The 16,337-nt window shown below is 42.1% G+C and overlaps 1 protein-coding gene across 2 annotated transcripts in view; it reads right to left on the bottom strand.

The window, feature by feature from the left end:
• DNAJC13 (DnaJ heat shock protein family (Hsp40) member C13) overlaps positions 1-16,337 on the bottom strand; it is a 147,842-nt gene that overhangs the window by 60,125 nt on the left and 71,380 nt on the right. The window contains exons 14-23 of one of the 2 annotated variants that reach the window (XM_069958340.1): positions 14,813-14,920; positions 12,280-12,435; positions 11,833-11,889; positions 11,279-11,400; positions 10,778-10,853; positions 7,916-8,011; positions 5,963-6,106; positions 4,729-4,743; positions 1,736-1,818; positions 789-942 (exon numbers count right to left, since the gene is read on the bottom strand). In XM_069958340.1, coding sequence (XP_069814441.1) covers positions 789-942; positions 1,736-1,818; positions 4,729-4,743; positions 5,963-6,106; positions 7,916-8,011; positions 10,778-10,853; positions 11,279-11,400; positions 11,833-11,889; positions 12,280-12,435; positions 14,813-14,920 — 1,011 coding nt within the window. The remainder of the gene's footprint in view (positions 1-788; positions 943-1,735; positions 1,819-4,728; positions 4,744-5,962; positions 6,107-7,915; positions 8,012-10,777; positions 10,854-11,278; positions 11,401-11,832; positions 11,890-12,279; positions 12,436-14,812; positions 14,921-16,337) is intronic. The other variant, XM_069958341.1, reaches the window with a different exon arrangement.

Below are 16,337 nucleotides of genomic sequence, written 5' to 3'. Positions count from 1 at the left end.
AAACATGGATATAGTAATTGGCTGTATCCATGTTTCCAGACAACCTTAGAGCTTTATCCAACTTCAGCAGCCCCCGCTAATCCAATGCCGAACACTCGGGTTTGGATGAACTCGAGCATGCTCGAGGTTCGCTCATCTCTAACTGTTACATTATGGGTCCTGATTGGCTTGCATTTGATTATCTTTGTCTAGTCATCAATTGCAGGTCATGGGGTCAATGGGGCAAACAGTAAAAAAAAATATGAGAGGGGCAAGTGTGTATCAGTCGCTGGTAGACAGTATGACTTACAGTCACTCCATAAAACATGGCAACCATCAGGTACTTTGCACCCTCTGGTCTGAGGACAGACACTCATTTCACCTCATGGCAAATATCACCCTGTCTAGAACAACTGAATTGCAATGTTATTCATGTTGTTTGCAATGTTCTCTTAGGCCCCGTTTCCACTGAGCAAAACTAGCGGAATTCCGCGGCGAATGCCGTTAGCCTCCCGCTCATAATGGGAGTCTATGGGAGGTGCGCGCTCCTGCTCTGTCCGCGCTGAAGAATAAACATGTTCATTCTTCAACGCGGACAGGGCGGGAGCGCGCGCCTCCCATAGACTCCCATTATGAGCGGGAGGCTAACTGCATTCCGCGGCGGACAATTCCGCTAGTTTTGCTCAGTGGGAACGGGGCCTTACTACTCTACATGCATTGGAGGTTTATGCAGAGTAGGTCACACATAGTCCATAATGAAAGCAAGTAAAAGTTGGTTCCTCTTTGGACAAGCAGGGTTGCAGTGATACCTCAAACTCCTGATAATTCCATGATATTACTGTTGAACTTCCAAGTTCCCGATCAACATTAAACGCCCTCATTTCAGCTTCCAGAGTGTCTCTTAACTCCTCCCTTGTTTTAAAATTCCAGATCAAGTTTGATCTTGCATGATCCTGGTGAAATCTTCAAAAATACAAGTAATTCAGGTGAATTGCAAGGGAAAAATTGTAGGCAACATGAAAAAAAAAATGTTATTTTCTGAGAGATCTACTATGGTTTGAGTAGTCCTCACGCCTGACTTTGCAATTTAGGTACATACACTAAGGTGAATGTAATGTGTGATATCATGTATATAAGAAAAATGATGACATTAAAGGGGTAGTGCGGCGCAAAAAAATTATTCACAGAATAACACACATTACAAAGTTATACAACTTTGTAATGTATGTTATGTCTGTGAATGGCCCCCTTCCCCGTGTCCCACCCCCCCCACCCGTGTACCCGGAAGTGTTGGTGCATTATACATTACCTGATCCATGTCGAGGGCCGTCCGCCATCTTGTGCCAAACGTCATCTTCGGAAGGACGGCCGATTCGCTGCCGCCCGTCCCCCTTCCGCCGCGTCACAACTGTGCTCAGCCGCGATTGGCTGAGTTATGCTCAGCCAATCACGGCTGAGCATCGGATGATGCTGCAGAGGGCGGCCGGCATTCACAACAGACGGAGCTGTTCGCCGGCCGGCCGAAGAAGACGTCACTCGCTGAAGATCGGAGACGGGTGTCGGCACGTGACAGGTGAGTATAGCACACCACACTTCCGGGTACACGGGTGGGGGTGGTGGGACACGGGGAAGGGGGCCATTCACAGACATAACATACATAACAAAGTTGTATAACTTTGTAATGTGTGTTGTTCTGTGAATAATTCTTTACCGCCGCACTACCCCTTTAAAACATGGATATGATTTTGTTTCTCACCTGTAGTAAAAAAGATCCCAATTGGCCTCTATTTTTATCCGTTGCCGCCTTTTACGAAGAATGACAGGTTTTTGGTTTACATTCTGAAAATATAAAACAAATGCTTATTAAAAATTTCAACAAGCATACTTATGTCACCAAAAGGTTTTTCACGTTTGGAAATTTGAAATGTAATCTATATAAATGCCAGAGACTGCTTGTCTGCTATAGACAGACTAAGGGTACAAACACACACCTTATACGCAGCAGATACGCAGCAGATCTGCAGCAGATTTGATGCTGTGTTCAGTTTTTTAGATTTAATCTGCTGCGTATTTGTTGCGTACTTGCTGCATATCGCAGCAGTAAATACGCTGCGTATACAGTGTGTGTGTTTATACCCTAAGGCTGGGTTCACACTACGTATATTTCAGTCAGTATTGTGGTCCTCATATTGCAACCAAAACCAGGAGTGGATTAAAAACACAGAAAGGATCTGCCTACACAATGTTGAAATTGAGTGGATGGCCGCCATATAACAGTAAATAGCGGCCATTATTTCAATATAACAGCCGTTGTTCTAAAATACAGCAAATATTTGCCATTAAATAGCGGCCATCCACTCAATTTCAACATTGTGTGAACAGATCCTTTCTGTGTTTTTAATCCACTCCTGGTTTTGGTTGCAATACTGACTGAAATATACTGACTGAAATATACATATACTGACTGAAATATACGTAGTGTGAACGCAGCCTAAAGTAGTATACATCTGCCTCATATACTAACTAGAATTTATGATATATTACGGCGAAGTTTACACTTCATCAATAAAACTGGTGTACCCTGAATCTATATTCAGACATTGCATAGTAGAACTACCACATTACATGGGTGTCATGTATTAAAATGGTCTTCTTAAAAGGGACCTCTGAGAAAAAAAATTCTTTCAAATAAACTAGTTACAGAAAGTTATACAGATTTGTAATTTACTTCTATTTGAAAATATCCAGTCTTCCAGTACTTAGCAGCTGCTGTATGCCCTGCAGGAAGTGGTGTTTTCTTTTCAGTCTGACACAATGCTCTCTGCTGCCACTTCTGCCCGTGACTGTCCAATGCAGTAGCAAACCGCCATAGAAAACCTCTTCTGCTTAGCACAGTTCCTGACAGGGACAGAGGTGGCAGCAGAGAGCATATTGTCAGACTGGAAAGAAAACACCACCTGCAGGACATACAGCATTTGACAAGTACTGGAAGACTTGAGATTTTTAAATAGAAGTAAATTACAAATCTGTATAACTTTCTGACACAGGCTGATTTGAAAGAAAAAAAAAATCCCCTTAAGGGTAGCTTCACACGTACCGGATCCCAGTGGGCAGTCGGTGACTAATGGCTATCTCTATATGCAATGTCATAAAAAGAAGACTGTCAAACACTAAAACACCACCCATTGGACTCCTAAGAACAGAATATGCACTGATTCAGATCAGCAGGTTCCAAATTACAGTAAAACCTTGGTTTCCGAACACCTCGGAGTTCGAACAATTTGGTTTTCGAACTAAATTTCCCCCTGAAGTTTTGCTCGGTATCCGAACAAAACCAGGGGGATAACTGTCAGCTGAACTGATGTTCAGCTGACAGTTAGAGGTGTTCGGAACACTGAGAGGCAGGAGCGGGCGGCTATTTAAACTTGCCGCCGTGCTCCTGCTCCAATCAGCTGCGGGGGACACCCTGTAAAGAAGTGGGGAATCCCATCATAATGAGGTGAATCCCCGCTTCTTTACAGGGTGTCCCCCGCAGCTGATTGGAGCAGGAGCACGGCGGCAAGTTTAAATAGCCGCCCGCTCCTGCCTCTCACTGCGGGGACAGGCTGTAAAGAAGCCGGCTCCCAGCGCTGTCCTCCTGTCTCTCCCCACCAGCCCCTCCGCCCCCCCGCCGGCCCGGAGCGCTGTACACCCCTATAGACTGCGGCGCGCCCGCAGCCCCGCTCACCAGCTTCTTGCTCTCGCTGCTCCCCGCCGCCTCTGCAGACTCTCTTACCCTGCAGAGGCGGCGGGGAGCAGCGAAGCAAGAAGCTGGTGAGCAGGGCTGCGGGCGCGCCGCAGTCTATAGGGGTGTACAGCGCTCCGGGCCGGTGGGGGGGGGCGGAGGGGCTGGTGGGGAGAGACAGGAGGACAGCGCTGGGAGCCGGCTTCTTTACAGCCTGTCCCCGCAGTGAGAGGCAGGAGCGGGCGGCTATTTAAACTTGCCGCCGTGCTCCTGCTCCAATCAGCTGCCGGGGATACCGTGTAAAGAAGTGGGGAATCCCATCATTATGATGGGATTCCCCACTTCTTTACAGGGTGTCCCCCGCAGCTGATTGGAGCAGGAGCACGGCGGCAAGTTTAAATAGCTGCCAGCTCCTGCCTCTCACTGTTGCGGGGGATGTGGAGTGTTTTTGCACTCTGTGGGCCGGGTGCTCTGCACCTGACCCACGGAGTGTAAAAACCAATTAATCACATTTACATTGTTCCCTATGGGAACTTACAGCTCGGTTTTCGAACTGCTCGGTTATGGAACAGCCTTTCAGAACCAATTATGTTCGAAAACCGAGGTACCACTTGTATATGGAAAAATTTTCAACAAAAGTATATATCAAACTCTGCTTCTGCTCTAGAATACCATACTGACAGCTCAAATAGCATTTTTAATGTGTCAGGTTTATTTTTAAATTAGTTACAAATGTAAAAAAAAAATGTAAAAAAATGTAAACAAATGTAAACAAATGTAAAAAAAAAAACAAAAAAAAAACAAGCAAGCACATAAACAAAATAATTCTAGTTTGCAGGCAATACATGCATGTGTTTCAAAGTAGTGAAAAAGTGCATGCACAATAATATATCATCATACACAGACTATGCTGGTAGGAAACTGAAACCATACACCTTACCCTTCACCACTTACAGTAAACACATTACACCCAAGCGGAGTATTAAAAGGGACAAACAGAAGGAACATAGGAAAGACAAACTCACCATATTATTTCTGTCCTGATTAGGAACGTAGAAAAATAAAAACAAGGGAAATAGAGATTTAGAAAGCAACCTAAACAGCCATATTTACTTCTTGTAAGTCACACAATATTCAATTTGCTTGAAAGGAAAGTCTAACCTTTAAACATCTTCTGACATGATTCTGAGACATATATAAAGATGACATGTACTAAGACTCAAAGACCCTTGTGTTTCTGGCTGCAAACTTCCACACACTGCACAGGATTGTAATAGCCAAGCCCCTTTGTTTACTGGCCAATAGTGGGGAGGTCTCTAACAAAAAACTACCCACAAATGCAACAAAGACAAGTTGTGACAAGTCAAGAAACAGGAGAATTTTAAATTTAAATGTAATAGAAACTGAGATAGCATAAGCTCAGTGCACAAAATACATAGGGGGAAAATTATCAAACTGGTGCAAAGCAGAATTGGCCCAGTTGCCCCTAGCAACCAATCAGATTCCTCCTTTCATTTTCCAAGGAATCTGTGAAGAATAAAAAGTGGAATCTGATTGGTTGCTAGGGGCAACTAAACCAGCTCTAATTTACACCTCTTTGATAAATCTCCCCCAAAGTGAATCACTGTGAATAAGTTTACAAGTTAAAAAAATTATGACCTCATGTTACTTCATTTTCTATTAGGTGTGTTTGTGTGTGCAATCACACGCGCCTGCCCGAGATCATCATCAATAAAAACAGCACGGTTAAATGGAGGAATAAGTCACCAAGAGAAAGAAGCTGACTAGCCTACAAAAGATCAATGAGGAAGACGACAAATAATACTGATGGAAAATAAGCACAATAGAAAAACAAACCCAATAAGAAGTTGCTCAATTGTCACCATACAAACATTCCTAAATTGTTGAAAAGGCGTGAATACCCCTGTATTTAACAGGGTTAAAGCGAATGTACCACCGGAACATTGCTTTTGTGATTTTTACATGGATAGACTGGCGCCGGCACAGGGATGCAGATGCCGCGGTTCTTTTTTTTAAACTGCCGCCCAGTTCCCACGCCTGTCTATTATGGAGCACCGGCGCGGGGGTGAAGCACTGGAGGCAGGCCTGCCCACTCCCAGTGTGACAATCGGCCCACTAAGAGCTGAGTCACATAGGTAGCCCCGTCACAGAAGGGAGAAGGTTTTGTCACACTGGGGGCGGGCGTGCCCACCTGTCCAATCATGGTCTACATAAGTCCTACTTATATTATATCCTTACCTCTTTCTGTGCAATTCCCATCCTGTCTCTCCAGTGCAACAAAACTAAGTCAACTTTTTCCTTGGCAAATTTTTCAACTTCTTTAGCAGCTTTCCCGGCTAACCTCTGCCATTCTGGGACTTGTTTAAATTTGCCATACTGGTCCTAATTAATAATGAAAATCATCATTTAAATATAGATAGACTATGTACCGTAGGCAGTTTTGTATATTCATACCTAGCTCTTAACCTCTAAGAGCAATTTTCTTTGTTTTTTTATTGCCCACTTACTTCTGCCCATGTTATACAGGAGGAGGTTGCTAAATCAGTTGCATAGAGAAATGTGGGACAAATCATTCTGTTCAAATTCTCTGTCACTAGTGTATACTACCCTTAGATAGGACAGGATAAACTTACTGACAGAGTCTCTTTAAAACTTTGTCAATGTAGCCATGTGAGGGCTTGTTTTTTGTGGAAGTAGTTAAAAAATGTTATTGTCACAGTTTTGGGATTCATCTAAATTTTTTATTTAATAATAATAACAATAATAATTACCCCTTGGGGGAATGGATACCAAATTTACGGCATTAAATGTAACAATATAACATAATAAATATATTTTCTGGCTCACTACGATTACAGTGATACCAAGTTCATATTTGTTTTTGTTTTAGTTTGACTATTTTGGCACAAGAGTATTTTTCTTAAAAAAAAAAAAAAAAAAAAAAAAGCAATTCTGCTGCATTCCCGATGCTGTATAAATTATTGTAACTTGGGGTGTTATGAACATGGTGATGCCAAATATGTTTGGATTTTTTTGTTTGGATTTTTTTTTTTAAACAATTTCTTTTGTATGGGGAAAATATCAAATGGCATTGGGGGGGGGGGGGTTGTTTGTTTTTAATTCAGAAGCCTCCTGAATGCCATGGAAAACCATCAGCAGACATTATGCACTGCCCCTTCTGGTCTTGCATTAATTATAACACAGTATCAGTTTTTCTTAAATCATGCATATTGTGGTGCTTTCACATGTAGTGTATCACAGTTGATTTCACTCTTGATAACAATGTCCATGCAGCCCTTGCTGTATGATAAAAGAGCAAGATTTATTTTTTTTTTTTTAAAAGGTTGTTTCTGGTGTTTATGAAACACTTTATTCTCTTTGTGTAATTTAGATGTAAAATGTCATGATGGAGTACTTGCAAATAGGGAAACAGAAGAAAAAAAAAAACAAAAAAAAAAAAAACACAGGGCAGTGCGCCTCATAGGGTGACACTGTATATTCAAAAGCACCGTGGCGATGAAGTTGCACACAGGTTTAAGCTCACCTGATGTGGTTGTGAGAAGCCACAACCACTATAACAGCATGTAAATGGTATAATATACACTTGGCCGCTGCAGGAGACTCACAGCCGCAGAACCCTTAGGTATGCGTAATCATATGTAGAATCCAAATGAAAAAGGGAGATATGTCCCCGCGCAGACCATAAGTATAGAAGCAAATTTTATTGGTGTATATCCAAAGGTAACGCGTTTCAAGAGCGCTGGGCTCTCTTTTTCAAACCTCCAGGATACTTAAAACATGGTACACATCGAGATATGCTAGCATCGCTCCGGACTTCCACGTTGGTGTAGGACCTTTGCATATGTGCACTGCGATCAGCACCATGGAGCTTATCGGAGTGCACATGTGCAAAGGTCCTACACCAACGTGGAAGTCCGGAGCGATGCTAGCATATCTCGATGTGTACCATGTTTTAAGTATCCTGGAGGTTTGAAAAAGAGAGCCCAGCGCTCTTGAAATGTGTTACCTGTGGATATACACCAATAAAATTTGCTTCTATACTTATGGTCTGCACGGGGACATATCTCCCTTTTTCATTTGGATTCTAGATGATTGAGTACTTGGCTTTGCAAAAGCTAGTGTCCAGAGTGCAGAGACAGAATAGAACTAAAAAAACTTGCAAAAACTTACAGAAGCAATTTTAAGATTATCCCTGATGTGCATTCGGTCAACATCTTTTTCCGGAACAGGATCCTTACTATCCAGGTATGCCAGCAAACCTGGGGGCTAGAAAATAAGGCAAACTAATTTAGTACAAATACAAGAAAATATGAATTTACTAGGCAGTTTTGGAGATCTTACAATTCAATAGATGTATCATGTTGCAAATGCTTTAAGTTAGAAGCCTGGTGTATCCATAAGCTGCAGGTTCCCCCTACTGTGTGACAGCTGTCTCCCTCTTAGTCTAGGGCTACACTGTGATTTTGCGCTGCTAAGACTCATCATTTCACAATTCATTGATTGGTAAGTGAATGAAGTTGCATGGTGACCCTCATTGGGCATGGAGATGAATTTTTTGCAACTCTCACGTCATAACAACTTGTGGGTCAAAGTGCAACTCTTTTCTTATAAACTAACAAAAGTAATTCTTACAACTCTCATTTTATTTGTACTGAAAATATTAACAATGCTTAGAAGAAGTCTGGTGATTTGAAAAAATTGACAGCCAGCAGGGGCAGGGAGGAACACATTAAACAACCACTACTTATCTCTCCCCATACTCCAAAGCGCCAGGTCACAGGCTCTGGAACCCCCAACGGAAGGTATTCTCACCAGAGTTCTGATGTGGTCATAACCCGGGAAAAAATACCCACCAGGTTGATGGATAGCACGCTCAGCCAATCAGTGATTGGAGCAGTTGCTCAATGGCTAAGCAAGCAGTTTATTAACCGGTCATGACATTCAAGCAGCAAGAGATCCCATAGCCTGCCGGGGGTCCCAGAGCGGCAAGCTAGCAATGCAGAGGCATGGGGGAGAGGTAATTAATGATTGTTTATTTATTATGTTTCCCCTGCCCATGCTGGTGGTCAATTTTGTCTAATCACCCGACTTCTTCTTTTAAGTTAGAGGGAACCTTACAAAAAGGTTAGACAAACCTAACCCACTATTACGTTTCTATTGGGCATAGGCAAGAGTAATAATCTATTTTTAGTACCCTCAACCCTGATGCTATAGTTTTAAAATCACACTTTTTACTGATGGGTTAAATAAGGGAATTTGGTGAACCAGCTGGCCTTCCTCTTCCTGTGCATGAATATTCATGTGGAGCTCTGCAGTAATGAGTGGCTAGAGTTACATCACAGCAGAGCTTAAAGAGTCACTGTCGTATTTTTTTTTTTTTTTGCAGAAATCAATAGTCCAGGCAATTTTAAGAAACTTTGCCATTATCTGCATGTAAAAAGCCTTTTCCCAGGTCCCCCCCTCCTTCCTCTTTTTCATCCACTCTGAAAAATCTGAAAATTGTGACTTGTTGCAGGAGTCGTACCCTGTCTGCTCTAGGGAGAGGGGAGGGGGGAGGAGGAAGGAGGGAGTTAGCCGGCAGCAGAAAGCAGATAACAGAGGATTACAGGCACTGAGCTGGGTGACAGCTGTAATCTGAGCTCAGACAGGTCACTGGTGACTGTCACAGGAGATATCCCGTGAGGGATTTGTAGATTAACTCTTTGTTGTCCTGTTTTGGTCTTTTCTTTAGCTCTCGCCATAGGAGAACAATGAAGACAGGGGGGAGAGCTTCAAACTGCTTTTTCATGATAAAAATGCATTTTTCGGATAATAAACCCAATTACAAAGTTTCTTAAAATCGCCTGGACTATTGATTTCTGCAAAAAAAAAATTCACGACAGTGACACTTTAACATTATATTCATAGGGAGACAGAGCAGAAGTACTGAGGGATATAGTATACTGAACACCGTAACATATTAATAAGGCAGTAAAGATACCTTTTTACTAAAACCCTGTAAGAACATAACACCTGGTTACAGTCTTCTAACCTTTATTGTCCATAGATGTAAAAAAACTAAAATTTAGCAAGCTGTTTAGGACATCTACATTGTACAAGACATAAGCAATAATTCCAAGAACTGTTGACTAACAGATCATTTCATTTTACAAAGAATTCACTATATTAAAATGTGAGTCAAAAGTGCGTTTACTGTGCCTTAAAGAGGGTGTACCATCAGGTACATCCTCTTTAATCTGATCCAGGGATAGAACAGCGCCGTCGCGGGGAAACCAATGCCGCGGTCCGTTTTTTGAACCATGGCCCAGTTCCAGTGTATGGTGCCATTCTATCCACGGGTCCGGGGCCAGAGCTGAAGCACAGGAGGCGGGCTGGCCAACCCCCAGTGGGAGGGAACTCCCTCTCCTCTATAAGGCGGCTTCATTAGAATCAATGGAGCCGCGTGATAGAGGAGCGGGCCGGCCCGCCTCCCGTGCTTCAGCTCCGTCCCGGGACCCGTGCATAGAACCGCGGGAACCGGACCGCGGTTCAAAAAAAGGACCGCGGCACCGGATTCCCCGTGACGGCGTGGTTCTATCCTTGGGTCAGATTAAAGAGGATGTACCTGATGGTACATCCTCTTTAAGCAGCTTGAAAAATTCGAGAAAATGTCAGGACTAGAAGCTACTGATAGTCTTTTAGGATTTTACTTGTCTCTTTGCTTTACATCATAAAAAAAAATAAATCAAGAGAGATCCACTAAGGCACCAGAAAAACAATAATGAACGTCCACAGACTATAAAAATTCATCTCCTGAATAGAGCTACAAGCCAGGGGGTGAAACCCCACAGCCACATGCTTCTCCTATCACTTTGGTGGTCTGAACACTGACCATGCAAAAATTTTTAAATGTATGTTCGACACATCAAAGGTTATTTAATGTGAAAGTGGCGTCTCAATTTAATTTAAAAGGCATAGTTTTAAGATTTTTTCAGATCAAAAGGTTTTTAAATTAAATATTCACCTAAGCATTCTAACGTTTTTTTAACTTACCAAAATACGCTTCAACAAATGTAAAGATGTTGTATTATCCGCCGTCCATAGGCCAACTAAGTGTCTACTAAGCTGTCTAGGAAAAAAAAAATGAAATTATTAAAATTCAATTCAAACAAATTTTGAACAGATTTATTTAACATATTCTAGACATGAAAAATGTCATTTCTGGTCATTTTAAATCATATAGTGGAGCAAAGAAAATATAGCCTTGCCCATACTGACTGTGATATGGTTTAGGTGGCCCTTTAAAAGACATCAAAATTGGGGAGATAGAACACAGAACAGCTTTCACTGTGGCATACCCAGAAAATCTACACATTATATAGACAGCCTGCTAGTAATATTTTAATCCTATAAAGAAAATCTGTTCCTCTTCCTTACTCTTTGCATGGGCTTCTGTTCACATAATAACGGGTTGCTGTAGAGACCAGATTTGCCCGTTTGTGGGCAACTCCATTGCTTTCAGACTATGACTAGGTTACAGTGACATGATCTTACCTGTTTGTGAGCATTCTTTGATCAACACTTATTGTAAACATTGCAGTGTGCAAGTGTCGAGGTAAGGCACCTTCACTGAGAGCAAGTTCCTGCATTTTTGTAGCTATTTCTTTGTCTGCTTCCTAGAAATAAAAAAGGCCATAACAGCATTTATCTCATACTAAGAATTTAGCACCAAAGCACTCCAGCATGAGTTTGCTTCAAAGTAACCATATTTGTAACCTTAACAAACATAGTTTAAAAAATGTAGAGAGACTTGCTATGCTTCACATTAAAAATCTGAAGAAACTATTTCTAACACAAATATATGAAGGAAAAACTTCACTGGCAGGGACAAAATCTTAGAAAATGGCTAGGCATTTTTTTCCCCATAGAACAAAGTTCCTTTAGGCACTGCACAAGGTATAATACAGCATACATGTTTTACCTAAATATAACTTATCTGCATGGGAGATGAGGTAACACTAGTTTTAGTAGTTTACGGTTCAAAAATAATAAAAAAAAAAAAATGAAGCAATTTCAATAATTTACTATATCAACCAGTATGTACTTACTTCTATAATAGCTTTCATTACTAAACCAGCTCCCTTTACAATAGCCATGGAAGGGTGCTAAAACAGAGATGCAAGAAAAAGATCAGATTAACAGCATTTAACCCACCCAAAAGCAACAAACACCTAACAGATGGAAAATAGCTGCTGCATAGTAAGCAACAATCTGCCGGCACAACTCAAAAATGATAAGGGAATTCCCAACAAAAGCTGGCCATACATATTAGATTAAACCAGGCAAACCTGCCCCAAGTCATGGAAAACATAGTATTACCAACTGGACCAAGAGCTCTATGTGCTGTATTTCTCACCTGCACCACAGATACACTTTAACAAGTGGGTTTTCCAATTGAATTTTTGTCTATTTCTCAATGTGTGCTCATACAGCTTCTCACAAGGTAATAACCAAACTATTAGATGCAAACCAGAAAAATGATAAAATCCTTGTACCTGAAAGAGCTTGAAAAGTGTTCTACCATGTAATGCCACCATCTCAAGCAACATATCAAATTGCTGGCCTTCTGTTGTTTCACTGTATGGTGCACAGAGTGCAAAGGTGAGGAAATCCAGGAGTGAACTGATAACCAAGGCTCCAGTCCCATAATTCTAAAATAGAAAAAATTCAATGAATGTGTTACCCAAAATCATCTTGTGATTTGGGAATACTAAACAAGATATTGAAGACCTTCAGTCCAAAAAGGTCAGTTTTACTCACTGCTGCTAGTAACAATCACCTTACAGTAGTTTACACTTTACCAAAACAGCAGAAGATGGTTTAAAATCACAATTAGCAGGCTAGACGAATCTAACCCAATGATAGCTCCTTACTGCGCACGGAATATGCAAAAGAGGAGCCCGTGGGGCCTATCTGAAGAGTCTCAAAACATAGGACTAGCCAGATATCCCTCCGGGAAGGACCCAGGCAAGGAGCAGCTCGTGTTAGGAAACCACCAAATCCACCATATTAAGTGGACACCATATAAGTCAATGTAATGACAAGGAATAAAACCAAGGCTAGGTAACCATCCACATACAGCTGTTTCGGGGTGTTGCCCCTCATCAGTGTGGAGCAGGATTCTGCTAGGTGGGAGCAATGCCCAGTAGAGCCAAAAGAGAAACAGATCGCTGAACTCAGGGAGACCAGCCAAACGACAACACTGCCGGCTGCTAGAGTCTCAAAACATAGGACTAGCCAGATATCCCTCCGGGAAGGACCCAGGCAAGGAGCAGCTCGTGTTAGGAAACCACCAAATCCACCATATTAAGTGGACACCATATAAGTCAATGTAATGACAAGGAATAAAACCAAGGCTAGGTAACCATCCACATACAGCTGTTTCGGGGTGTTGCCCCTCATCAGTGTGGAGCAGGATTCTGCTAGGTGGGAGCAATGCCCAGTAGAGCCAAAAGAGAAACAGATCGCTGAACTCAGGGAGACCAGCCAAACGACAACACTGCCGGCTGCTAGTGAAAGCGCTCAATGCAGCGAAGTCCTAGGTGCATTGCCCCCTGGGAAACATGAATATGCAAAAGAGTAGCTGCCCCTTGGCTGCGTCCTTCCTGGAGGGATATCTTGCTAGTCCTGTGTTTTGAGACTCTTCAATCTCTTTTGCATATTCATGTTTCCCAGGGGGCAATGCACCTAGGACTTCACTGCATTGAGCGCTTTCACTAGCAGCCGGCAGTCATGTTGTTTGGCTGGTCTCCCTGAGTTCAGCGATCTGTTTCTCTTACTGCGCACAGGGCGCTGATCACCAACCAAGCTGGTGGCGCTGCTGAATAGATATAATTAAAAGCATTCTCAATATACCATTGTAGCCTGTGTGTTTTTATGTTTATTAAAAAAGACCATTATTTGGTCTGTGAAAAGAATCAAAGAGGTGAAGCCTAAGATTTCCTGGGCCGTCGCACTACCACACCTCACAGTGCTGTATACCAGCCCCTGGCATAATTATTGATGTACAATGTGCATACAGCATAGTGAGGTGTACTGGTGCTACGGCCCAAGAAACAATATGCTCTGCCATTTGACTATTGGTCAGGGGGGTGACAGATTTACTTTACACATGAGTATCATACTGTGAAGAGATATGTGGCTGATTCAGACCACAAACAGGTTTGCACAGGTAAATTTCACCAGATAAAGCACAGATAACAGATCGGCAGTTCAGCACTGAACAGGGTAAGGGTATGTTTACACAGAGAGATTTATCTGACAGATGTTTGAAGCCAAAGCCAGGAACAGACTATAAACGGAGAACAGGTCATGAAGAAAAGACTGGGATCTACCCTCTTTTCAGACACATTCCTGGCTTTGGCTTCAAATATTTGTCAGATAAATCTCTCTGTGTAAAGACACCTTAAGGATCTGTCTCATCATACATGGACTCAGCAGCAGTGACCACTATGCAGGCTAAAAGAATTGTGTGTATCGACAAACTGGGGAAGGACTGAACCCAAAGTGTGCAAACAGGTCATTGAAAGGTGGACGAGGAAGTGTCATGGATTGGGCAATGTTTTCTGCAGGAGGACCTTTCATACTGCTATATGGCAATACTGGTGTGAATCAAAACCTTGGACAAGACTGTAAGAATAATAGACCAAAATTACAGCAGAGGAGTGTGAGAGTTTAGTAATGTCCTGGGGCCGCAAACGTGCTGAAGTCATTCAAAGCCAAGGCCTGTACACTTCCTACGGATTGGTGACTGTTGTAACCTTTCGCTGTGCTACAGTCATTGCTGTTCTCTTATTGTGATCATCACATTTAACATCACGCATCACTATCGACTTTGTTTCCCTTGTGACATAACTCCTTTAATGCAGCAAAAACAACAAATGACAAATTTCAGTTTTTATAACCTATCAAATGTATTGAAACTCTTTTGTGCATCATAATTTGGAGCATGTACTAAGATAGATCAATAGATTTTTTCTTCTTCTCCATATTAACATGTGTGGATTACATATGTTTTGCAGTGCTTACCACATGGGAGTTAAATTTGTCTAGTAAGTTTTCCAGAAACTTTTTGGAAGAAAGAAGAGATGCTTTGTTCAGTTGCTCTTGCCTTAGGTCATAATCATCATGCATTGGCTACAGAAGAAAGAGGGTGGGGATCAAAATTTTAAAAAAGCAACATTGGACAGGGCATATAGAGAACATTTAAAATGGAAATAACAACCAAGAGGCAGTCTCATCTATGTAAAGCCTGCACTTAAAGCAGTATTCTAAATTATATCATCCACGTGTGGTGGTCATGCATGTGTGCTACTGCAACATTCACTTAGGGAACAATGGACCCCAATGTTAATGACCCTCACTGATCAGATATTTATTAGCTATGCTGTGATAAACCTTAAAGCGCAACTATAAAATATTTTGACCATTCAGTTTTAGTTAGCTTAGGTCATGATAAGACTTTTTGCAATATACATTAATAACCTAAAATGAACAGTTTTTTTTAAATAAATAAGGCTGACTATGCCCTTACAGCTCTGTCTGGCTTTGACTTATTTCTGCATTCCTGCTGGACCTGCCCCCTCACTGCAGATCTGTCCTGAGTGTACGGACTGTGACAGGAGGATCAGATAACAGCCCTGACACAGAGAGAGACATAAACAAAACCTCCTCCCCCACCTCCTAGCAGCACGCTCTCCCCCCTCCCCTCACAGAGGTGACTAAGCAGAGCTGAGGGTGTTGTGTGTGAGGAGCAGCGCAGGGAAAGAGCTGGATGGAGGGACAAGTGTATCCAGTGCCACCATGACTCCAATGTACTGCATGAGGCAGAGTGGGTGAGTCACTGAGGGGAGGACTACAAGTCCCAGCACAACACAGATGTAGTTCTTCCATAGTACATATAACATTCACTATCAGATGTCTGCAGCAGGTGCCCCCACCTCCATGGCTTACATTATCCTACAGTGTTATGAGAGAAGATGACTGTATCTAATCCCACTGTGTGTGATACCATCTGCTGGGGCTCTGTATCTAATCTTACATTGTGATACTGTATGCTGGGGCTGTATTAGGGCTGGGCGATAATGGCCTAAATCAATATCGCGGTTTATCGTACATGTAGCCGCGGTAACGATAAATTGAACGATAATTATGACACGCCCCCTTTAAAAGCCACACCCCTTTGAAACCCCCATTTTCCGATGGTAATACAAACGTGAATTTACTCCATAGAACAATGTGCAGCAAACTTCACAAGTAATACACAATATTTTGGCACCTCCTACACCATTTTCAAGTGGCACTTGAAAATGGCATAGGAGATGCCAAAACATTGTATATTACTTGTGAAGTTTGCTGCACATTGTTCTATGGAGTAAATTCACGTTTTCACGTTTGTATTACCATCGGAGTATTTTTTACTAGCTCACTTGATCCAAGGTCTGGGATTCGTCTGCTGGCACCCAGTTTGTTTATTGTGCTGCCTATATTTTTTGCTATATCTATCTTTATACTGTGGGGAGATTTATCAAACAAGGTGTAAAGTGAAACTGGC

The sequence above is a fragment of the Dendropsophus ebraccatus genome, chromosome 2 (genome assembly GCF_027789765.1).
Source record: "Dendropsophus ebraccatus isolate aDenEbr1 chromosome 2, aDenEbr1.pat, whole genome shotgun sequence".
Classification (NCBI taxonomy): domain Eukaryota; kingdom Metazoa; phylum Chordata; class Amphibia; order Anura; family Hylidae; genus Dendropsophus; species Dendropsophus ebraccatus.
The sequence above is the reverse complement of the archived record's forward strand: the minus strand, read 5'-3'. Positions and strand labels throughout refer to the sequence as shown.